Source organism: Schistocerca nitens, chromosome 11, assembly GCF_023898315.1.
Source record: "Schistocerca nitens isolate TAMUIC-IGC-003100 chromosome 11, iqSchNite1.1, whole genome shotgun sequence".
NCBI lineage: Eukaryota > Metazoa > Arthropoda > Insecta > Orthoptera > Acrididae > Schistocerca > Schistocerca nitens.
The window spans coordinates 102,448,789-102,475,404 of record NC_064624.1 but is presented as its reverse complement, the minus strand read 5'-3'; the positions used below and the strand labels follow the sequence as shown (position 1 = coordinate 102,475,404).

The window sequence follows — 26,616 nt, the reverse complement described above, 5'->3', positions numbered from 1 at the left end:
GAGCTCACAAATTTAGTATTGAAGAGCAGGGAGGAAAATTGTAGGAGACCAAGACATGAATACACTAAGCAGATTCAGAAGGCTGTAGGTTGCAGTAGGTACTGGGAGATGAAGAACCTTGCACAGGATAGAGTAGCATGGAGAGCTGCATCAAACCAGTCTCCAGACTGAAGACTAATAACGAGGGCATGCATAAAATTTTATTTAAATTTCTGTCTTTCCCCAAAGTCCTTCAGACGACACGGGATTTGAATTTCAGTGCCTGGATATACGTCTTCGGGCAGAGAATGGCACAATTTCCAAAAAAAACTAAAAAAATTGCCTTTGTAGATTACCCAATTTCCAAGCACTCTCGAGTACAAAGCGTTTCTTGGCTTATTAACATGTTCACCAATAGGTAAATCTGTAACATAATAGGATTGCAGTTGTAAAATCAGTTTTTCAAATGTTGCCAGCAGCCTACCTTATTTTTTATTTCTTTAAAATTCCACATTTATTAAGAAATACAAATTTCACTTAAAAAATACTGAACCATAATTTCTCAATAAAAACAAAATCTCAATTTTTAATCACTATTTGCATTAAATTGGCACTAATCATGCTACTGTATTACAATTTGGTATTAAATGTACATGCACACACACACACAATCACCACCATAACCGACAATGATACAAAGTGATGTGATGTGAAATGAATACACTGAAATCCAAAACAGCAGTAGGCAATGCAAATGAATGACGTGTGTAGGATTCCGGGAATGTGCAGGTCACCTGTAAAGTAGTATTGTTCTGAGAAGATCACCGAGAGCCAGCAGCACTGTTGCCGGCTTTCGACTGCTAAGTGCAAAACAGCTGAACATGAAAACAACAGTCTCCTATAATGGTACAGACATGTCTCACTATAGAAATGTTTACAAACTGGCACGTGAAGCCGGTGCACCCCTGCAAAAGTCAGTGACCTTCTTACATAGGCTCGGCTTTACAGTGTGGCCTTCTCTCAGAGTAGTGCTCTGGCAATTGGGGTTCTATCGAGTACGAACACAAAAAAGACATCTTCGCAGATCAGTATAGCACGAACCTAATTATTACAGCAACAGAAATCTAGGATGGAAAGAATTCAAAAAGGAGAACATGCTACCAACCATTGATAGATTTAAAGTTTGTGGATGACATTAAGTCTGTCAGAGAACTCCTGAAGATCATTTGAATAGAATAAGTGGTGCCTCAAAAGCAGGCTATGTTGTTGTTGTTGTGGTCTTCAGTCCTGAGACTGGTTTGATGCAGCTCTCCATGCTACTCTATCCTGTGCAAGCTTCATCTCCCAGTACCTACTGCAGCCTACATCCTTCTGAATCTCCTTAGTGTATTCATCTCTTGGTCTCCCTCTACGATTTATACCCTCCACGCTGCCCTCCAATACCAAATTGGTGATTCCTCTATGTCTCACAACATGTCCTACCAACCGATCCCTTCTTCTAGTCAAGTTGTGCCACAAACTTCTCTTCTCCCCAATCCTATTCAATACCTCCTCATTAGTTATGTGATCTACCCATCTAATCTTCAGCATTCTTCTGTAGCACCACATTTCGAAAGCTTCTATTCTCTTCTTGTTTAAACTATTTATCGTCCACATTTCACTTCCATGCGTGGCTACACTCCATACAAATACTTTCAGAAACGACTTCCTGACACTTAAATCTATACTCAATGTTAGCAAATTTCTCGTCTTCAGAAACGCTTTCCTTGCCATTGCCAGTCTACATTTTATATCCTCCAAGCAGGCTATAAGAACTTCAATAAAAGTAAATCAAGTGTAATAGAAGATATTGAATTAAATTAGGCACTTCTGAGGGAATTACATTATGGAATTCAATGCAAAAAGTAGTAGACAAGTTTTGCTACGTGGGCAGAATAATAGCTGAGAGTCTAAAGTTGATAGGACATTAAATGGAGTTTGGCAATAGTAGGAACACATGTCCTGAAAAAGAGAAATATAACATCAAATAAAAAATGCGTATTAATGAGACTTTTCTGAGAGTACTTGTCTGGAGTGATATGCACATGATTATCACTACGTAGGAGAAGAAAATAGCGGCTTTCAAAATGTGGCGATACAGAAGTATGCTGAAGATTTGAGGGGGTGGTAGTAGTAATAGTAGTGGTGGTAGTGTTGTTGTTGTTGCCTTCAGTAAGAAGACTTGTCTGGTGCAGAGCTCTGCTCTGAGCCAGCCTCTTGATCTTTCCATAACTACTGCAACCTGCTTACTGTATCGAAGCCTAGGTCTCATCCCTACCTCCCCCCCCCCCCCCCTATCATCATCATCATTTAAGACTGATTATGCCTTTCAGTGTTCAGTCTGGAGCATAGTCTCCCTTATAAAATTCCTCCATGATCACCTATTCAGTGCTAACATTCGTGCCTCTTCTGATGTTAAGCCCATTACTTCAAAATCATTCTTAACCGAATCCAGGTACCTTCTCCTTGGTCTGCCCCGACTCCTCCTACCCTCTACTGCTGAACCCATGAGTCTCTTTGGTAACCTTGCTTCTCCCATGGATGTAACATGACCCCACCATCTAAGCCTGCTCGCCCTGACTGCTACAGCTATAGAGTTCATTCTCAGTTTTTCTTTGATTTCCTCATTGTGGACACCCTCCTGCCATTGTTCCCATCTACTAGTACCTGCAATCATCCTAGCTACTTTCATATCCGTAACCTCAACCTTATTGATAAGGCAACCTGAATCCACCCAGCTTTCGCTCCCATACAACAAAGATGGTCGAAAGATTGAACGGTGCACAGATAACTTAGTCTCGGTACTGACTTCCTCCTTGCAGAAGAGAGTAGATCGTAGCTGAGCGCTCACTGCATTAGCTTTGCTACAAGACCTTTAGTTGCTTGCAGAAGTTTGCCTCCTATTCCATAATCTCGTAGAACAGACAATAACTTCCTCCTAGGAACCCGGTCATATGCCTTTTCTAGTTCTATAAAGCATAGATACTATTCCCTGTTCCAATCCCCCCCCCCCCACCCAAAAAAATCCTTCTTTAACAAAGTGGCAATTCCTTGATGACAGGATGTGTTCTACCAACTGAGCTCTGGTTTTAGTCAAATTCTACCATAAATCTCTCTTCCTCCCAATTCAGTTGAATAGCTCCTTATTATAATCCATTTAAAATTACTTTATAGTTGACATTTATCACTTGGCACTGCAATGTTGCCACACCAGCTACTGTTCAGTTAAAGGTGATACGCAAACAAGGCAGTTCACGTCACAAGTGCTGAAATGCTGTTTGTATAATACGGAGCTGTATCGCTGGGACCACAGTTAACACTGACAGGTACTGTGAGACTCTGAAAACACTCAAACGGGCAATTCAGAACCGGAGAAGAGGAATGTTGAGCAAGGGCGTACACATTCTCCGTGACAATGCTCGCCCACACATTGCTCGGCAAACCGTCGCTCTCCTACAGCAATTTCAGTGGAAGATGATCACCCACCCACCCCATAGTCCTTACTTGGTGCCCAGTGACTATCACCTGTTCCCTAGGTTAAAAGAACATTTGGCCAGAAAGTGATTCAGCTCCGACAACGAGGTGAAAGGAGAGGTTCGTAACTTTCTGAACAGCGTGGTGGCGAGCTGGTATGACATGGGCGTCTACAAAAATGCATCGACAGAAATGGTGATTATGTCAGAAAATAGCTAAATGTTCAAGCTGTAAACTGATGTAAACCATTGTAGAAATAAACAGGTCTATATACTTATAAAAAATAGGAGACCTTACTTTTGGGATTACCCTCATAATAATCAGAGTCATTTTCATAAAGATTTAAAAATAAGAAAAAAAATTATCACTTGGCAGAATTCTAATCTACAACCTTCTGCATCTTAAACAGTGACTTAACCACTGCACTACAGAAGACCTCCAAACTGTATTCTTAAATAGATGTATTTGTTCTCAGTTTTTCATGTAGATAACCTGAAGATGCCTAAATAAGGTGAAACGCGTAATTGAAAATTAAAAAGACTAAAATTGCAGCCAAGACTGTTTTTAACCAATACTGTTAAGCACTGGTTTGCTGTATGCTACATATGGATTGGAAGAATTTCTATGGTAAATGCGAAATAAAATGGTCAGACCCTAGGATTCAGGATCCAAACACAGCAAGAAAAAATGCCAGGCGAGAATTTAGAAGTAAACTGACCATTTTTTGTGGCAGTTTGTCAACGGCAAACAGTTCGGACGTGATGTCGAGCACTCTGATTGGAGGAAGACACCTCTGACATGTTAAGTATCAACTAAAAGTAGTTTTAATCAGACTGTAGTAAACTGACCTTTAGAGGCAACCTATTTGATCATATAGTCAAGATGTACTGTAAAGCTCTGCTCCCCTCAGTTCCATTCGGTACCTTCGACTCGGGTTTGTTGGGAGAATTTTGGGATCGTGGGGTCGACATAAGGGAGACTGCGTATACAAAACGTTAGTGTGACCCATTCTCGAGCACCCCTCAGGTGTTTGGGGTCTCCACCTGGTCGGATTAAAGGAAGATATCGAAGCAATTCGGAGGTGCTCTGCTACATCTGTTACCCGTAGGTTCAATTGCCGTGCAAGTGTTACAGAGATGCTCTGTGAACTCAAATGGGAATCCCTGGCAGAAAGACGACATTCTTTCTGCGAAACACTATTGAGAAAATTTAGAGAACCAACATCTGAAGACAACTGCAAAATGATTCTACTGCCGTCTCTGTACATTTTGCGTAAAGACCACAAAAACGAGAGAACTTCGGGCTTGTACAGAGGCATATAGATAGTCATTTTCCCTTCACTCGGTTTGTGAATGGAACAGGAAAGGAAATGAAAAAAATGGTTCAAATGGCTCTGAGCACTATGAGACTCAACATCTGAGGTCATCAGTCCCCTAGAACTTAGAACTACTTAAACATAACTAACCTAAGGACATCACACACATCCATGCCGGAGGCAGGATTCGAACCTGTGATCGTAGCGGTCGTGCGGTTCCAGACTAAAGCACCTAGAACCGCTCGGCCACAGCGGCCGGCAAAGGAAATGACTAGTAGTGCTATTAGACCCTCCACCGTGCACCGTAAGTGGCTGCAGCACATGTATATAGATATAGATGCACCTCTTCATTAGATAAATTGAAAGAATAGGTAACTAATGAAGAGAAGAGACACCAAAATGAATTGTGAAGTAAAGAGCTTTACAGTGCAGCTTCACTACATGAAGAAACAGGTTGATAGGACAGGTCAAGGAACAGTTAACTGGATAAATGAAAAAGAGTATGGGGTAAAAATCTTAGGTGACAATTACTGAACTATATGGAAAAAAACATAAATTAGTTACAAACTGTGGCATGCCCGGACAGGGTGTATACGTGGACGAGGAAAAAAAAATTCCCGGATTTTCCCCAGATTTCCCAGGTGAAAATTCACTTTCTCCTGGATGAAAATACACTTTTTCTGTGTTAAGTAACAGTATACGTTTCCACGGAACTGTAAAACTTATCAACCCTTTCAATGGTTGTGGTTTTTGTACACCGGTGAAGAATTTCCCGGCATTTTAGAAAACGAAACTCAGGGGAAAAAAAACACGTATTAGAAAGATGTCTGATGTGCAGCTACATGAACAGGGGTGTAAGCCAGTCGTAGCTCACGTCAAGCGATCTCGCCAGCCGATGACAGCGGATATTTAGAGCATAGGACACGTGATGTAGTCAGCCAATAACAACGTAACTGTTAAGTAGCGTGAACACACAAATAGAAAAGGTAATGGTTTAAATTAATATACATAGTGTTGCTACAAGAGAAGAAAAGCTTTGACGTATAATATTGGTCTCTAAGATTAATAAGCTGCAAGAGAACCTAAGCTTTCATACACAATGCTGATATTTTTTGCGCATGTTACACTTTATACATCTCACAAATGTGCCAGTAAAATTTTAAACAATGGTCTTCTGGACTCGAAATTATTCTAAATGGTCATTCTCAAAGAGATGATTTTAGAATGAGAGTCAAACGCTCTGTGATTTAAGAGAGCCATCGTACATTTGAGCACTGAGTTCAACTTGCGGAAAAGGAAGTTTACTTTGAAAGTAACGCTTTTCAAACAACCATTCAGAATGTTTTTCTGTGGCCTGTTAGAAATAGGTTCGCTTTAGCAGTTGCCAGAGAGCACCAGGTAAAATGCGTGACCGCGCTTGCACAGCTACAATGACACACGACGCCTGTACGTTTGTACGTGTAAAACATTAAAAGATCTTACGTTATGCCACAAAAGAAACAAGACATTAGAGGATACTCCAAGAGCAGGGGAGTTTTGTGAAACATACTAAAATGCATTACCTCATGTTTGGTTCTTTATTATGGCATAATGCCATACATGCTAGAAGATGAAAACGTGCACTTGAAATGCAGCGAACAGTTGAAACTAGCCAATAGTGTGGAATTAAACACACTGCCTCAGCAGAAAAGATTAATAAAAGTCAAATTTCTTCAACAAAGCGACAAAAATAGCTTCTTTGTTCTGCAAGGTGATTAATGCTTGACTGCCAGAAAGGTGGAAGTAAAATAAAATCTGAAACTAATAACATATTTTAGCCTTCTGTAATTATGCTAATGTATTTTAATTCACTTGATAGCTCCCTGCCACAGAAATCCGTTTTGTTTTCATTTGACATGAGGGCAATAAACGAAGATGAAGTAAAATCACTAAACGTAAACAAGTGTCATGTGGAGACTACCCACCTCCCCACTACAACTCAGACTGCTCTGTGCATCAGGTCCAGATCTATGATATTCCCGAACCGGGGAAATATTAGATAGTGGTGCTTCCCCTCCCTCGAGTGTTTGAGGTAGGACACCAAAAATGTAAAAAATCGACTTTTCAAAAATGTCTTCGTTTCGTAGCGCACATCTCTCTGAAGAGTCTGATGCATAAAACATATAGGTTCTGCCTCTCCTGCTACCAGTCCCCCCCCCCCCCCCCCCCCCCGTTTTATAAAAACCCTTGCAATTCATACTGGATGGAATTATTTGTAACCGGCAGAACAAGAACTCTGCAGCCAATTTCCAGTCTTTAGCTAGTAACAGCTGTTTTGTGTTCCGTAAAATTAAATATAGGATACATAAAACCAGTAAAGACAAGTAAGACAGTACACATTTCTTCAATCCTTAAGTCCTAGAATTATTTTCTCTTTTATCTTGGCACTGCTTTATATTGCGTATTTTTCTTTCTGGGAAAGAATCTATTACCTTATCAAAGTTCATCAACGTTTTGCTACACGAAAAAATAAAAATGTCATTGTTTAATACTAGAAAAGCTGTTAATACAAATAGTACCCACGACTGGTATGATTTCTCAATCGGATTACCTATATTTTGTCATTGGCTACTAGATAAAACGAAATAGGCCTGCTTAATATTGCTGCAATTGTTACACATACCAAATAAACGACTGTTTTGGCACAAATGGCCATTTTTATAACACGACAGAATATAATTCACGAAATACCATTATCAAATGCCTATTGGACCTACTACAAGCCAAACGTTTTACGTTAGGAAGAAACAGTTTCACATTTTATTCATACTCTCTAGCTTCAGAAGCATGAGATCGAAAAGTGGTAGTACGAAATTTGTATACAAATTTGGAATCATCACATTCTTCCATAGTTTGTGTGAGTCCCCGTTTCTTCGCCTTCCTCATTCTAACAATCTTGTCATAATTAATTCTACAACTATTCCTTCTGGTGTCAAAACCTATTCCCTCGGTTAACTTCACTAACCCTGCCACAATAACCGGTTTAGTTGTTGTTGTTGTTGTTGTGGTCTTCAGTCCTGAGACTGGTTTGATGCAGCTCTCCATGCTACTCTATCCTGTGCAAGCTTCTTCATCTCCCAGTACCTACTGCAACCTACATCCTTCTGAATCTGCTTAGTGTATTCATCTCTTGGTCTCCCTCTACGATTTTTACCCTCCACACTACCCTACAATGCTAAATTTGTGATCCCTTGATGCCTCAAAACATGTCCTACCAACCGATCCCTTCTTCTAGTCAAGTTGTGCCACAAACTTCTCTTCTCCCCAATCCAATTCAATACCTCCTCATTAGTTACGTGATCTACCCACCTTATCTTCAGCATTCTTCTGTAGCACCACATTTCGAAAGCTTCTATTCTCTTCTTGTCCAAACTAGTTATCGTCCATGTTTCACTTCCATACATGGCTACACTCCATACAAATACTTTCAGAAACGACTTCCTGACACTTAAATCTATACTCGATGTTAACAAATTTCTCTTCTTCAGAAACGATTTCCTTGCCATTGCCAGTCTACATTTTATATCCTCTCTACTTCGACCATCATCAGTTATTCTGCTCCCCAAATAGCAAAACTCCTTTACTACTTTAAGTGTCTCATTTCCTAATCTAATTCCCTCAGCATCACCCGATTTAATTTGACTACATTCCATTATCCTCGTTTTGCTTTTGTTGATGTTCATCTTATATCCTCCTTTCAAGACACTGTCCATTCCGTTCAACTGCTCTTCCAAGTCTTTTGCTGTATCTGACAGAATTACAATGTCATCGGCGAACCTCAAAGTTTTTACTTCTTCTCCATGAATTATAATGCCTATCCGAATTTTTCTTTTGTTTCCTTTACTGCTTGCTCAATATACAGATTGAATAACATCGGGGAGAGGCTACAACCGTGTCTCACTCCTTTCCCAACCACTGCTTCCCTTTCATGCCCCTCGACTCTTATAACTGCCATCTGGTTTCTGTACAATTTGTAAATAGCCTTTCGCTCCCTGTATTTTACCCCTTTCACCTTCAGAATTTGAAAGAGAGTATTCCAGTTAACATTGTCAAAAGCTTTCTATAAGTCTACAAATGCTAGAAACGTAGGTTTGCCTTTTCTTAATCTTTCTTCTAAGATAAGTTGTAAGGTTAGCATTGCCTCACGTGTTCCAACATTTCTATGGAATCCAAACTGATCTTCCCCGAGGTCCGCTTCTACCAGTTTAGTTATCCCGCATTTATTCTCCGGCTAGGCTTTATTACATGTTCGTACAACGTGTTTTCCGCACTACTCCCAGAACAGAACTTTAGTGGCTGGCTAACCAGGGCCCGTATAACTGGCCCTTCCCAGTGTAGCGGTCTGGTCAAAAATTTTCTGTCAAAATTTCATCTTCTCGGATAAACGGAGAAGATAATACGTAATCTTTGCTACCTGTTGTTCCTGTTAGTCGTTTATTTCCACTCTGATAGTCTAAATCTATGTCACTAGTAACACTGATCATTTGCAGACCCAGTCAACCACATAAACAACGATTGGCATTCACAAGTACGGCTTTATTCTGCTCAGCTCGTACAGCCCCATCCCCTTTTGTCTGCAGAAAAGTTTATTTCTAGATGTGATGGGGATTCCCCTGGCATAGACGTCACGTACACTATGCGTGTATTAAAAAATCAACATACGATTCCTTCAGAAATCAACTTAGAATTTGTACAAATATATTCAAAAACCAACAGGGATGCGTTTCAAAATTATATGAATAATCGATAGACCAACGTGCGCTGGATACTAGGCACTTTATGGAACAAGGTCTTTTTCCTCCCTGAAATTGCTGCCCAGTTTGTCCCCACCCCCTACTTCCGGGCCTGTTGCACATATGTGAATCTGGAAGCTTAGGCATACCAGTACAATTTTTGCGGATAGCATCTGGCTGCTTGCCGCTTTTGCTTATACTGCCACATTTCTGTAGCCAGAAGCGGGAGGTGACTCAACTGCGCGTGCCCACGAGCTCGCTCGCAACCACTCAAACGAATCTGATATAAACAGCTGTGACGTCACGCTCATTGGAGGCAATTTGTTGTTAGGAAGCATTGCATAGTCTTTCTAAAGCCTTTGACAGATTTTGCTTCGGCAGATGCTTGTATGAGCACTGCGTTTTGCTGTTGTATATGGTGCATTTCCTTTGCAACTTAAGGTTTATTTTCTTCTTTTTTGTCTCGTTCATGTTTTGCTGCTGCATTATTATTCTGCAGTAGCGAGATACAGTAATATCCTTTGTTGGAGAATTGGTTCTTACTAGTCGAAGTTAAAAAAAAAATAACTGTAGACTAAGACAATGAAAAATTCCTGGAATTCTATAAAATTCCCAGGTTTTTCCCAGTTTTCTCCCGGCCGAAAAAATTCTCGGGGTTTTCCCGGATCTCCCGGTTGTTACGGGTCGTATACACCCTGCCACACTTTATTCGACATGTAAATGCCACTACAGATATTCAGATTTAGTTACGACTCGTTCGATACGTCTGCACCGCTGGCGATGTGGCGCAGATGAATAGTGAAATTCTGCACGACCCACTGAAGTGTCGGAACATCAGTGCTGTCTGGACATCCTGGATGGCTGTTTTCATTTCAGCAGTGTTTTGGGGGTTATTACCGTATCTCTTGTCTTTAATATAGCCCCACAGAAAGAAGCCAAATCTTTTCAGTTATGGAGAATATGACGGCCAACTGAGGCCCACGCCAGTGACCTCTGGGTACTCCGGAGCCAGAATGCGGTCCCCGAGAATGTTCCTCCGGGACATCAAACACTCTCCTGCTTCAATGGGTTCGAGTTCCGTCTCGCACAAACTGCATCTTCTCCAAAAAAGCTCACTTTGGATAATGGAAATGAAATCTGTTATATCCACAGATTAACACCCATGTGCAAACAAAAATTTTTTTTGGTGGAGCAACGTCACCGCTTAATTTTACAAAAAGATAAACTTTCTTCGATAACAAAAGGCTTCTTCTCCTACTAAAATTTTATAACGAGCCAAAGAATATGCCACCTTATTGATTTGAAATATTAGCAACTGAACTGAATTTACATTCCTCAGTCGGGTTTTCTCTCGACGCTTTCGGGCGGATGCCGAGGAAGTAGACGGGCGCAGAGTCCGGAGTCGATGGCCGGCGTAGTGAAGACGCGCAACCTGGCCGTTCCGGCTGCGTCGAAGTATCTTCCGGGCGGCAGTCCGCGGCAGGTCAGAAGACGCCCGTTTCCCTTTCTTCCGGCTATTTAACATGGCGGCTCCAGTCTTCCTCCGCTGATCCCGGAGAGACGACTGGCGGCTGTCGGCAATCCCTGACTGGTGGTAGTGATATCGCAGTGTGACCATCCGCGCCAGAAAAAGGCTCGTGCTCGTGCGTAGTTTGCGGCCGATCGAATGTTTGGCGGGAACACCTCTAGTGCGACTGGTGGAACATGCCGGCACTAAATTGCAGGCGCCGATTAACTCTGCCGCGGTAGCCGACGGTTGTGTTTGTGTGGCTGTGCGCGCCACAGCAAAATCACCTTCCAAAACCTTCACATATAGTGTGGTAGTCTCCATGCCATCGAGGAATATTGCACCGAATATTCTGTGACTGGACATTGCACACCACACAGTCACGCGTTGAGACTTCTTGAATGTGAAATGTGGATTCTCATTCCCCCAAATGCGCCAATTTTTTTACTGACAAACCCATCCAAATGACAATGGCCGACAACAACAAGACCCGTGCATACGGACGTACTTATTCCCATCATGGCCTGCAGCCCACCGTGCAGTCTGAACATCCATACACAAAGTGTTTAGAAGTTATGATGATTTTATTTCAAATAGTTCAATAATTCTCACCCTGTAGGTAACTCCAGGGAGGGGGAAAGGGTGGGGGTGGGGGAGCGCGGGGGGGGTGGGGAGGGAGGGAGAAAGAAAGAGAGAGAGAGAGAGAGAGAGAGAGAGAGAGAGAGAACTGCACATGGGGAATAGCATTGAGAGATGTTTAAATTCAATCTCCCAGTCTTCAGAATGATGATTACAACAATACAATAACAACTAATTTTTAATTGTAATACCACTCTCTTTTTCTACTGATGTCAGCAGTCATACATACCTTATTCAGCGGTTTGAGCGGTGCGAATTCGTCGTAAGTGATCGGAGGTCCCCAAATCAGCTTCTTCTTGTACAAGTCTATCCGCCGAGCGACATTCCCACCTGGCATAAAAGCCCTCAGTAACTTAAAGTACCAGTAGAACGACCTGCGTGGGGGGCCACTCACTGTGTGAGGGTAAGATTCATTTACCGACGTCAGGAATGACACGGGCGGGGTCAACTCGGATGGCGCGATCCCGACACTGGCCGGCCAGTTTGCGAGGTCTGCGAGCAGTGTGTTCCACACTGCACTCTCGTCGTGCTCGCCGGAACGTTTCAGTCGATTTTTGGCCGAAGATGACGCCACTCCGAAGAAGGTACCCTCCGGTTGCCTCCGGTTTTCAGACGGAGACGAGTGTCCCCTCTCTTTCGTTTCACCCGTCCGCGAGGGAGAACCGAATGTAGGGTAAGCGTGTCGGACATCCCCGGGAAGACCCTCCCTCGCAAATACGTTTCCCCTAATTTGAGTGTCGGCTTCACCGGAGCGAGTTTCTCTGTCCGTCAGAGTCCTCCGTGGCCGGCTGCCGTCCGGTCCGTCACGGAATCCGGACGGAGTGACGTGCGGGACGTCGCTCTTCGGCCGTAAGCTCTTGTCGTGCACCGATCTTCTGGAAATGCCACTCTTCGGTACACCATTTGTGGGAGTGTGTGACGGATCGAGCTTCACACTTTTCCCGTGGTCTTCCGCACTGTAGGAGGACGGATGTAAATGAGAATAAGACATTACCTGAGCTGACCATTTTTGTCTGTAAGCGTCAGGGAAACCCAAGCTTTCGGAATCGGGCGTCGCCTGTTTCGTTCCACGGTGCCCGTATTCTTCGGCAAAACGTTCTCTAGTCAAAGGGTCATATTTACGGTGCGGTTGTTTCAACAGTGTTTTGCCTAGCATTTTCGGATTTTTCAACGGATTTTTTGGAATTCGCATAGCGTTCTGCTTCAGCCAGTCCCACTGTGAAGGAGTCAGGGGTAGAGTGTTAGGGGCTGCCGGCCGACCGTTTGCAGATGTCCGGGGTGGCTCGGTGGAAAGATGCTGCAGTGGTGCGACCGAGCTACTCGCACTGTCGTGCGGGCCGTCAGTGTGTGGCGGATTCCCCAAAATTTCATTGTCCGTCTCCTGAATAGGAGTCTCACCGTCTGATGTAAGTACATTTTGAGGTTTAAAGCTTTCAGCTGTGATCTGACCGGACGTCTCGATACTGTCCGGCGATTTCGTACCGGTCGATTTCATCTGACTGGACAGTATACTGTTTGGCGAGTCGACACTAGACTTTGCTAACTCGTTACCTGCTGACGAATGCAGTTTTGCTACTGTTTCAATTGATCTGTTTATGTAGCCTGGGAGAGGTAAATTTGAGCTGTCCACCACATAAGAAAAGTTTAAGAGGGCCCCATTTTCAGAGATGACCTTTTCCAGTCGATCGAGATCTACCGTCTCGTTGTTGCCCGACAGGTGTGGCACAGAATTTGTGGCATTTGTGAGGTACCAACCGTCAGCTAACGATGTCAGCAAAACTGTGATATTCGATACACTATCGACAGGCTCCTGCGGAATTACCGAGGCCGGGTCTTCGGTGGAAAGCTGTGTGGGACTGTCGGCGAGAGAAACTCGGTTGTCAGCTGGAGGTGTGTCACGGTTATCAGAATGTGACTCTTTCACAAAATTCGGCAGGCTCTGTTCTCGCGAGGTGTCGTCGGCCGTGTCGCGACTGCCCACCTCGGGTGACACGGACGGAACGGGACGTGATACTCCGGTGGGAGTCACACCGGCTGCAGCCGAAAATGTCGCATTCGAGTGGGACCCGCCATCTCCCGCAGGTACTTCTAGGAGGTCGGGCTCACGAGCTGCCCCACTGACAGAAGCAGACTGTGCATTTCCGGGGTAATCCTGTCGATCGGTCAGTGGCACGTCAGCAGAGGAAATAGGCTGTTCGACTGCTCGACTAGAATTCTGTATTTCTCGTGCATCTCCGTCACCGGAGTGAAGAGCGTTTGGCGCGGTAGAGCTCTGAGAGGTACGGTCGCCAGTCGCAGGTACCGCTCGACCGAAGTCTGCCTCTTCGATCGGTAAATGGCCGTGTACGTGTACAGGTGGTGGATGTGCGAGCACCGGGCACTTCTCGCCCTCTTCTTCGGCACGATTCGTCTTCTGGTGTTTCTGCTCCGGAGCGACATCGACTGCACTCACTTCTAACTTCGGGTCTCCCAGCTCTGCCTGAGGTCCAGAATACGGAGCCAAGCCCGGTACTGTCCTCTCGAGCCACTCCCTGAAACAGAAGGAACCGTCGAATGTTAGTGCAAAAGATATTGCTCGAGATGAGAGCACGAAATGAACGGTGACTACATGTACATCCACAGAGCAATGCAGAAGGTACTTCCTGTGATACCATGTATATATACCTAAAAGGATGTGACTTACCAAACGAAAGCGCTGGCAGGTCAATAAACACACAAACAAACACAAACATACACACAAAATTCAAGCTTTCGCAACAAACTGTTGTCTCATCAGGAAAGAGGGAAGGAGAGGGAAAGACGAAAGGATGTGGGTTTTAAGGGCGAGGGTAAGGAGTCATTCCAATCCCGGGAGCGGAAAGACTTACCTTGGGGGAAAGAAGGACGGGTATACACTCGCACACACACACATATCCATCCACACATATACAGACACAAGCAGACATATTTAAAGACAAAGAGTTTGGGCAGAGATGTCAGTCGGGGCGGAAGTGCAGAGGCAAAGATGTTGTTGAATGACAGGTGAGGTATGAGTGGCGGCAACTTGAAATTAGCGGAGATTGAGGCGTGGTGGGTAACGGGAAGAGAGGATATATTGAAGAGCAAGTTACTATCTCCGGAGTTCGGATAGGTTGGTATTAGTGGGAAGTATCCAGATAACCCGGACGGTGTAACACTGTGCCAAGATGTGCTGGCCGTGCACCGAGGCATGTTTAGCCACAGGGTGATCCTCATTACCGACAAACACTGTCTGCTTGTGTCCATTCATGCGAATGGACAGTTTGTTGCTGGTCATTCCCACATAGAAAGCTTCACAGTGTAGGCAGGTCAGTTGGTAAATCACGTGGGTGCTTTCACACGTGGCTCTGCCTTTGATCGTGTACACCTTCCGGGTTACAGGACTGGAGTAGGTGGTGGTGGGAGGGTGCATGGGACAGGTTTTACACCGGGGGCGGTTACAAGGATAGGAGCCAGAGAGTAGGGAAGGTGGTTTGGGGATTTCATAGGGATGAACTAATGGGTTATTTTTCCCACGTGGAATGTTTCCCTCTATTATATTAACATGTATATATACCTACACATATCCATTTATATATGAAGAATTGGAACAACAGCTGCTCGTGCATCTCCGGGAGCACTGTAACTATTCTGACCACATACTTGTGGTCTCTACAGAGATGAAATGTGCAGAGCTGTAGCAAATTCCTAGATCCCTCACTTAACATTAATTCTTGAAACTTTTTAAGTGGCCTTTCACAGAATGTTTGTCATCTGTCTTCAAATCTGAGGATCACTCAAACCTGTCACTAAAACTGATGCTCTTCCTTGTAGAAGTTGCATAACACCCTTTAGTCATACCGTCAAACGGGGTGATTTCGGACGGTTTTGTCGTTATCTTGATTGTAACTTTCGTATATATTGTTAGATTAAATAGATTTCTATGGAAGTGGTAGGATATATGTGTAACAAATAAAATATCCCAGAACCAGAAAGTGTATGTGTAGGTATATTTATCTGAGGCAGTTAAATAAAGTGTCTGAAGTCACCCTATGGATTAGGGTGATTTCGGACACATGTGTTTTTTAAATCTCTGTCCGAAGTTACAGTATATAGAGGGTGACTTCGGGCAGTTACTGCCTTTTTTAAAATTCTACATGCTTTTTATTTGATTTTGGTGACATTTTTCGCGTTGATCATGTTGCTAGGTGGGAGATTTTCCAGCTTTGCCTTGATATTGGAGAAAAACATCTTAACAGCCTCTTTGTTCACTTCTGCACGAGCTCGTTTAATATTTTCGCTTAAGTGAACGGAAAGATCTTCCGACTGTTGTTTGAGGAATAAATGCACCCATTCTTCTCCTGGCAAATTATTACGAAATTTCTTCTCTTTTCGGCCAGATTTATCAAGGTAGCCTTTAACTAAATATCTTCTAATATCCAATTTAGTGAAGAGAAATCCCCAATGTGCAGCCCTCAAGATACCTTGCTTCAACATTTCTTCTTCTTCTTTATTTCGCACTGGCTGTCCTCCCCCTTTTTTTTTTTATGTGCTTCCTGCACTTTATTTTGTAGGGTTGATTTAGGTATACTATACAAATCATGAGCTTTTCTGTACGATAATTTACCACTCTGAATATCACAAACAGCTTTCTCTAAAAGTTCTGGGTCATAATTACACCGTACTGCAGCACATCTCCTACTCTTATACGTTCTTGGCATTGTCCACAATCACCCCATACAGTACACAGTTTCACAAAAACTGTCGTTATTTTATAACCTTGCACGAGAAACTCGACAAACTTGTACAGAAGTTGTCTCAATGCTGTTAGCTACGGAGCGCGTCGACAATTATGGCTACAATAACTTCCCACTCGACACAACAATAGAAAGTTTCCACTTTACAATAATGCATGGATTTTTAACAATGAGACTGTTCATCAATCATTCACCTAGGGAAACAATTGACGCAAAATAAAAGTTGTGGAAAGTGATAAATGCAATCTCACACTTAAAATAACTGGCGCACAGATGTTAAAATAAGTAACTCTTTGTTTCTATGCAGTGGCAAAGAGCAAATAAGCCATACTGTCCGAATTCACCCCAGCGTCTGAAATCACCCCGTTTGACGGTACAAGGGACATTTCATAAGCAATGCACGCTAATTTATTTTTACTCACATGTTTAATTTTTTATTTATTTTTTTAAATGTCTCTTTACAGTCCATCGGTATAGTCTCCCTGCTTCTCTATGAGTGAATCCCAATGTATCAGAAACTCTTATCATTGCATCCAGGACACCGTTTCTATTTGTCTATTGTATGGCTAAAAAATAACGGTAGTAGTAGAAAGCTTATCCAGAGAAAGATAACAATGTCCATGCATAGGTTTTTTTCAACTTCAGGAACAAGTTGAAATCTGGTGGAATCATGTCCAGGCTGTAGGGAGGATGTGGCAAGACTTCCCAACCATATTACTGCAGTTTTGGGGCTACAGCATTGCCAATATGCGGGTGAGCACTATCATGGAGAATGAGTGGTCCAGCCTCTAGCAACTGATGTCGGTTTTGTACATTTATCTGCACAATTTTTGCATGAAATTACAATAATACACTGCTGTGATATTTGTTTCACACGGGACTCTATCGGTCAATGATGATTCCTTTGTGATCATAAGCAAAAATCATTTGTTTGAGCTTCGATTGAGTGCATCGAAATTTTTTTGGATGTGGAGAAACCGAAACTCTCCACTCATTTGACTGTGATTTCAACTCTGGTTCAAAGTCTCTAATCCGTGTTTCATCAGTAGTGACAATGCAATACAAGAATCCTTCGCCTTCACTGTCAAATCATCGTTTGAGCAAGGTGGCCGTGTCCAGGTATTTCTGCTTCTCTTCAGCAGTCAAACTGTGTGAGACGCATCTCGCGGGAATTTCTCTCCTCTTTGAATCATTTGTCAGAGTACGAAAAACTGGTGCTGGGGGAATTCCTGTGGCTTCAGAGAGTTCCACACAAGTTGCACTCTGCAGTCTTCTTCAAGAGTCTTCTGACACAAGTTTCTCATCTGTTGACATTTTTGGCCTTACGGGTCTCGGATTACCGCTTATGCTCGTACTACCACCACAAAAACAATTAACTTGATGTGAAACTGTACTAAGGCCCACTGTAAACTCACCGCAAACTTCAGTCAATTCACTGTGGATTTCCAACGGGTTTTTGCCTTGTAAAGTTTCGATCTTGCTGTACGACCTCTGGTGTTCAACAGTCACAGTACCTGTGACCCTTGCAGGGTCCATTTCTACCTCTTGGCAATTTTATGTTGGGGGCACACTGCGAAAAAACAAGAACATTTGCTTCTTCCTCAAGCTCCCAAGTACAAATTAAATCACCTTGATTGCTGTTGCATCAAGCAGTCCACAGTAATACCAACTGTGTGCATTATTTATGAAATGTCCCTCGTACCTGTCACAACTCCAACACTCTCGAGCAATATTCTACTAGGTGACGAATGAAAGATTTGTAAGCAGTCTCCTTTGTAGATTGTCTGCAAGTTAACAAATACAATCAGTCTAGTTCAGAAATGGTGTTTATTTTGCAGTAACGGAAAGACCATCCCCAGACCAGTATGTAACTACAGGGGTGACACGTGGAGCTGATATACGGGCCATTGTATAAGGGGCATTCAAAAAGAAATGAGTCAGAGTTTGGAATGTGCAAACCAATGACAGGAGGGTAATATCGTGGCGTGTGTAACAAGGTACGGTTCCGACCAGAGTGTGGAAGTTCACAGCCCGTCAATAGAGGGCACGCGTGCCGTCACATGACTATACAGAGCTTGCAGCAGCACCCATCAATCGTCCAACGCTGCCAGTCGCATTGCAAACAGTGACACGGAGGTGTCAAAAGAAGAGTAAAGAGGTGCTGTTCGTTTTCTGACAGCAAAAGGAGTAAGAGGAACAGACATTCATCCATGAAAGCCACAAGTGTACGGTGAACACTGCATGTCCCTTGGAAGGGTCAAGGCGTGGCACAAGGGACAGATGTTGTTAGCCGATGATGCACGGTCTGGAGCACCACACTGCATTACTGACAACATAGTGAAATGGGAGGTTCTCGACCACTCTCCATACAGTCCGGACCTCTCTGTGTGATTATGCCATTTTTGGTCCCCTTAAAAAGGCTCTGAGGGGCAAACGATTCACCTCGGATGACATCCAGCTGTACGTGAGGAGTTAGTTAACATCGCAGCCCCGCCTTGTGTCACACTGGGACAAGTGTCTCAACAGCCAGGGTCAATACTTCTAACATATAGGTACTGGTTTCTGTAATTATGACTCTGGCTCATTTCTTTTTGAACGCCCCTTATATGAGCAAAGTGGCAACTGACTTGCACAAGTGACAAGTTGAAGATGACAGGTTCCTCTTGGCTCATACAGGGTGGTCCACTGATAGTGACCGAGCCAAATATCTCACGAAATAAGCATCAAACGAAAAAAACTACAAAGAATGAAACTCATCTAGCTTGAAGGGGGAAACCAGATGGTGCTATGGTTGGCCCACTAGATGGCGCTGCCATAGGTCAAACAGATAACAACTGTTTTGTTTTTTTGTTTTTTTTTTTTATAAATAGGAACACCCATTTTTTATTACATATTATGTTTTAGCTGGACCACTTTTTTCGCTTGTGATAGATGGACCGTAATAGTCACAAATATATAAGTACGTGGTATCACGTAACATTCCGCCAGCGCGGGCGGTATTTGCTTCGTGATACATTACCCGTGTATTTTAAGTGTGTTTACCAATCGAGGAAAAGGTCAATATCCTGTTGATGTATGGCTATTGTGATCAAAATGCCCAACGGGAATGTGCTATGTATGCCGCACGGTATCCTGGACGACTTCATCCACGTGTCTGGACCATTCGCCAGATAGTTATGTTATTTAAGGAAACAGGAAGTGTTCAGGCACATGTGAAACATCAACCACGACCTGCAACAAATGATGATGCCCTAGTATATGTTTCAGCTGCTGTTGCGGCTAATCTGCACATCAGTAGCAGACAAATTGTGTGAGTATCGGGAATCTCAAAAACGTCGGTGATGAGAATGCTACATCAACATCGATTGCACCCGTACCATATTTCTATGCACCAGGAATTGCATGGCGACGACTTTGAACCTCGTGTACAGTTCTGCCACTGGGCACAAGAGAAATTACGGGATGATGACAGATTTTTTGCAAGCGTTCTATATAGCGACGAAGCGTCATTCACCAACAGCGGTAACGTAAACTGGCATAATATTCACTATTGAGCAATGGAAAATCCACGATGGCAGCAACAAGTGGAACATCAGCGACCTTGGAGGGTTAATGTATGGTGCGGCAGGGAATATAATTGGCCCCCATTTTATCGATGGCAATCTAAATGGTGCAATGTATGCTGATTTCCTACGCAATGTTCTACTGATGTTACTACAAGATGTTTCGCTGCACAACAGAATAGCAATGTACTTCCAACATGATGGATGTCCGCCACATAGCTCGCGTGCGGTTGATGCGGTATTGAATAGCATATTTCATGACAGGTGGATTGGTCGTCAAAGCACCTGGCCTGCACGTTCACCAGATCAGACATCCCCGGATTTCTTTCTGTGGGGAAAGTTGAAGGATATTTGCTATCGTGATCCACCGACACGCCATGGTCAATGCATGTGGGAACATTTCGGAAGGCAAACTACTCGCTGTTGAGAGGAATGTCATTACACGTATTGCCAAATGCACTGAGGTTGATGCACATCATTTTGAGCATTTATTGCATTAATGGACCACACTGTAACAGTGTGCATTCTCAGAAATGATAAGTTCACAAAGGTACATGTATCACATTGGAACAACCGAAATAAAATGTTCAAATGTACCTTCGTTCTGTATTTTAATTTAAAAAACCTACCTGTTACCAACTGTTCATCTAAAATTGTGAGCCATATGTTTGTGACTATTACAGCGTCATCTATCACAAAGCGAAAAAAGTGGTCCAACTGAAACATTCATATTTCTTTATGTACTACACAAATATGTATTAAAAAAATGGAGGTTCCTATTAAAAAAAAATGCAGTTGATATCTATAGCAGCACCATCTAGCGGGCGAACCATAGCGCCATCTGGTTTCCCCCTTCAAGCTAGACAAGTTTCGTTCTTTGTAGTTTTTTGTTTGACGCTTATTTTGTGAGATATTTGGCCTGACACGATCAAGGGACCACCCTGTATAATGGCACCCCATCTCAGCTTCACTTGTGACCTACGGAGTTACATACTAGTAGTCTGGACACAGTCCTTCTGCGACTGAAAAATGAACGCCATTTGTGAACTAGACTGTCTGGGTTTGTGAAATTATCATAAAAGTTTGCTGTTGTTCCACTATGACATCAAGAATTATTTTATCATATTTCCTCAGAATCCTGGCAATCAACTGAAATCTGCCACCTGCATTACCTACTGACTGAGCCTACACGATTGTTCAATGACGTATCACCAAAAATTTGATCTCTCAAGTTTTCTCAGCACGCTCAATTAACCGCTGAGCTTCCAGGGATTTTGCCGAGTTGTTGTTTCCGTTCTTTTCTCAATACTTCGATGGCTGACCTGGCTGTCTTCTTCGTGTGCTGTGAGTCCTGACAAATGTGGCCAGAGTCCAGGTAGTGAGCACACGTAATAAGGAAACTCGCAGGGCTCGAAAAATTCAGCTCGGTCAGTTGTAGAAATATCGTGCATAAAATGGAAACAGTAACTTGGCAGAACTCTCGGAAGCACACTGTTAATCACCACATTTTGTTACAGCCAGGTATTTGTTCGAGATGCCCAACCCTGACAGCGACTTGCTGAGGTTGGAGTCGTAGGATACTGTTATTTTGCATTCTGTAAAGTGCACAATTTTGCAAGAAGGAAAAATTTGTAAATCTGTGGTAAGGACTATGGGACCAAACTGCTGAGGGCATCAGTCCCTAGGCTTACACGCTACTTAATCTATCTTAAACTAACTTACCCAAAGGACAACAGACACACCCACACCCGAGAGAGGACTCGAAACCTCCAACGGGGGAGCTGCGCGAATTGTGATGAGGCGCTTCAGACCGCTCGGCTGCACAAAAGCTCCGCAGATGTCAACACCAGCACAACTGTTGCTGAGTGGACACGTGAGTTTAAATTTGGTCAGAATCCGTCAAATTCCAGGGGATATTTTAATAACAAAATTTATCCCAGTCTTTGCATATAAGCTTACTTGGCAAACAAGCAAAACAGTCTAGCACTCACAAAGACAATATTGTCCTATGGTCCTATGCAAGTGACATTGACACCAGGAAAGTTGTTTATCACAGCTATTTTAAGATATGGAAAAATCTTTTGGGGGAATGCATGTAGTGTAGATAGGACGCTATTACTTTAAAAAAATTATTGCTAGAAATATGTGTAATATTAAGCCTGGAGAGTCATGCTGATATTTATTCACAGATCTACAAATTTTACCTATTCCATTTATTTGCATTCATGAACTGTATGTCTTTATACATACTAATCCAAAATTATTTATAGAAAACCATTTTCAACGTTTGTCTGGCAAAGAAACAAAGATAATTTCATGTTGCCATTTTGTAGACTAAAACTCTACCCCAGACTCCTCAATACATGGCTACAAAAATTTACAATAAATTAAAAATATAAAACTTTCACAGCATCAAACTAGGTTTACTGATGATAAGATTACGCACCATCCTGGTGCAAAATGTTATTATTCACTTACGGAATTTTTAAATGGTAATATAGATTTCTTTGTAGAGTAATGAAACAATTTGTAATGATTTTTGTAAATTATGATTGTTTTTGTTCTTTGTTTGACACATTGCCTGTATCTCTGCTACATTATCTATACTGGGAAGTCTCAGTACTTTAAATCAATTATTTATTTATGTACAACATGAGACAATAAAATTCTGACGCTGATGGTGATCCACACAATTGTCAGCCACGATGTGCCACTACATAAGAAATTATTGCCGAAGTGCACAAAATGGTGACAATCACCAGCTGATAGTGCAATAAATTGCTGAAGCTGTACGGATGTCATCTGAATGGGCATATCACATTTAAGAGTGTCACTGGATATGAAAAAGTTATCTCTGCTAGACGAGTGCTGCAAGTCTTAATGCGGAACCAGAAACACATCAGAATACAACAGTCCAAACAATGTTACACCCATCTTCAGACCAACTGATAACATTTTTTGTGCTGTTTTGTGACCACATATGGAGCTTGAAACTGCTACTATACCCCAAAGGCAAAACAACAGCCAAAGCAATGGAAGCCTGCCAATTCATCACCATCAAAAGAAGCAAACGCAATACGACCAGCAAAAAAAGTCATGTCACCAGTTTCCTGGGATGCGAAACAGATTCTGCTGATAAATTATCTTCCGACTGGTCAACAGTATGTTCTAAACTCTACAGCTAAAGATACAGGGAGAAGTCAATATTTGACAAGGTAGAAAGTCATCTTTCATCAAGAAAAGGCTCATCCACACGCAAGTGTTGTTGCTGAGACAAAAATACATGAACCAAATACAAATTGATGAAGGTTTCTCGGGTCTCCAGCCGGGTGGTAGCGTTGATATCTCGCGATGTTTCGGGAAGTGTCATACTACCCATCTTCTGGCGAAGTGTCGAGATTCACGGAGAGCAGGCTATTTATATGCGCGGTCACCCCCCTCCTCGGGTGGCTGTGTCCCACAAGGGGTTTGAGCAGTGTCGCTAGGTATTTAGCAAGTTCGTAACTGTGAGAGTTGATGTCTTGTGGGACACTGCAGCCACCATGTGAGAAACTCAGCCGAATTTGTAAAAATACTCAGGGACATGCGACTACAAAGGGAGGACCTACTCGTGAGCTTCGACGTGACGTCGCTTTTCACGAAAGTGCCTGCTCAAGACTCCTTGGCACTTTTAACCCAACATTTTGAACCACAGTCAGCCTCTTGGAACACGCACTAACAACCACCTACTTTCAGTGCAACGGGGAATTCTTCGAACAGATCGACGGTGTGTCGATGGGCTCCCCATTGGCTCCTGCGATTGAAAACCTCTATATGGAACATTTCGAGGAGGTAGCCCTTCAAACTGCCAGACAGAAACCGAAGCACTTCTTCCGCTATGTCGACGACACTTTTGTCGTGTGGGGACATGGCAAACAGGCACTAGATGAGTTTCTTGAACACGTCAACAGCATCCATCCGAACATCAAATTTACAATGGAAATGGAAGAAAATGGATGCCTCCCCATCCTTGATATTTTAATTCAGAGGAAGTCAGATGGATCACTAGGCCATGTAGTACATAGGAAGAAGACACACACACAGATCTATACCTTCACACAATAAGCTGCCACTATCCAGCACAAACACAAACAGTACTGACCACCCTGGTACATAGGGCGCGCGCCGTCTGCGACAAAGACAGCCTACCATCCGAGCTGCAACACCTGAGGGAAGTCTTCCAACAAAATGGCTACAGTAAAACGCAGATTAACAGGGCGCTTAAAAGGAAAAAGGAAGCAGTCAGAACCCCAGAAGAAAATAATGAAGGAGAAGAAGAAGATAAACGACTCGCTTTCCTTCCATACGTGAGTCCGCTCTCGGCCAAAATTGCACGACTTCTGGGAAAATACAAGATCAAAACCATTCTCCGACCACCACCGAAGACGAGGGAGCTCCTAGGTTCTGCCAAAGACGCGCTGAATCTTAACACACCAGGAGTATACAGTATACCGTGCGAATGCGGAAAGTGATACATTGGGCAAACACAGCGTTGCATATCTAAACGCTGCAAAGAACATATCAGATGTGTGTGACTAGGCCACACAGAAAAATCAGCCATAGCAGAACAGAGCATCGATGAAGAACACACCTTCAACTTTCAAAACACGAAGGTACTGTGCTGAGCATCTGGCTTTTGGGAAAGCGTTATCAAAGAAGCCATAGAAATAAGGATTCACGAGAATCTGGTCAACAGAGATGAGGGATACCAACTCAGCGCAGCACGGAACCCTGCAATAGCGGCAATCTGTCAGGAGCGCACCCGTCACCGTCCTCCACCACGGACGCAGACAGAATGCTTACACCGAGAACTGAACGCGGCCGCCGGGGGCGACCGCCACTCCCACCACCGTGTGCACGTCGCTGGTCCACCGCAGCCACTCTTGGTCTAGTGGAGGGGGGTGACTGTGTATATAAATAGCCCGCTCTCTGCGAATCTCGACACTTCGCCAGAAGATGGGTAGTACGACAGTTCCCGAAACGACGCGAGACATCAATGCTACCACCCGGCTGGAGACCCGAGAAACCTTCATCAATAGTTTACGCCGGGAAAGCCTACAGTCACACAAATACAAATTGTTGTCACACCTGCCTTATTCACCAGACTTGACTCCATCAGACCTACAAGGTGGAATCCAAAATTTACGGGACTGGTGCTGCCATCTCGGAAGTAGTAGTAGTAGATCTTTGCACTGCCAGGTGGCAAGAGCTGCATATGTGATGAGTCAGTGTGCGGAGTGGCATTCAGCTGGGAGGACATCCTGTGTGTCCACAGTGATTTCCGAAATACTCTGTGTAAGGTGTGTGGTGATTTTACGATGGATCCACAAACGCTGGTACAATAGCTCCCTACTTAGCAATCATATACAACCGCTCGCTCACCGATAGATCTGTACCTGCAGATTGGAAAATTGCGCAGGTCGCACCAGTGTTTAAGAAGGGTAGTAGGAGTAATCCATCGAACTACAGACCTATATCACTGACGTCGGTTTGCAGTAGGGTTTTGGAGCATATACTCTATTCAAACATTATGAATCACCTCTAAGGGATCGATCTATTGATACGTAATCAGCACGGTTTCAGAAAACATCGTTCTTGTGCAATGCAGCTAGAACTTTATTTGCACGAAGTAATGGCCGCTATCGACACGGGATCTCAAGTTGATTCCGTATTTCTAGATTTCCAGAAAACTTTTTGACATTGTTCCTCACAAGCAACTTCTAATCAAGCTGCGGGCCTATGGGGTATCGTCTCAGTTGTGCAACTGGATTCGTGATTTCCTGTCAGGAAGGTCGCAGTTCGTAGTAATAGACGGCAAATCGTCGAGTAAAACTGAAGTGATATCAGGTGTTCCCCAGGGAAGCGTCCTGGGACCTCTGCTGTTCCTGATCTATATAAATGACCTGGGTGACAATCTGAGCAGTTCTCTTAGGTTGTTCGCAGATGATGCTGTAATTTACCGTCTAGTAAGGTCAGCCGAAGACCAGTAACAGCTGCAAAGCGATTTAGAAAAGATTGCTGTACGGTGTGGCAGGTGGCAGTTGACGCTAAATAACGAAAAGTGTGAGGTGATCCACACGAGTTCCAAAAGAAATCCGTCGGAATTCGATTACTCGATAAATAGTACAATTCTCGAGGCTGTCAATTCAACTAAGTACCTGGGTGTAAAAATTACGAATAACTTCAGTTGGAAAGACCACATAGATAATATTGTGGGGAAGGCGAGCCAAAGGCTGCGTTTCATTGGCAGGACACTTAGAAGATGCAACAAGTCCACTAAAGAGACAGCTTACACTACACTCGTTCATCCTCTGTTAGAATATTGCTGCGCAGTGTGGGATCCTTACCAGGTGGGACTGACGGAGGACATCGAAAGGGTGCAAAAAAGGGCAACTCGTTTTGTATTATCACATAATAGGGGAGAGAGTGTGGCAGATATGATACGCGAGTTGGGTTGGAAGTCATTAAAGCAAAGACGTTTTTCGTCGCGGCGACATCTATTTACGAAATTTCAGTCACCAACTTTCTCTTCCGA

The 26,616-nt window shown here is 43.3% G+C and overlaps 1 protein-coding gene across 1 annotated transcript in view; it reads right to left on the bottom strand.

The window, feature by feature from the left end:
• Nucleotides 1–26,616, bottom strand: part of LOC126213176 (uncharacterized) — a 207,369-nt gene that overhangs the window by 28,655 nt on the left and 152,098 nt on the right. Inside the window, exon 6 of the mRNA XM_049940804.1 lies at nucleotides 11,955–14,256. Within this exon, the coding sequence (XP_049796761.1) occupies nucleotides 11,955–14,256 (2,302 nt within the window). The remainder of the gene's footprint in view (nucleotides 1–11,954; nucleotides 14,257–26,616) is intronic.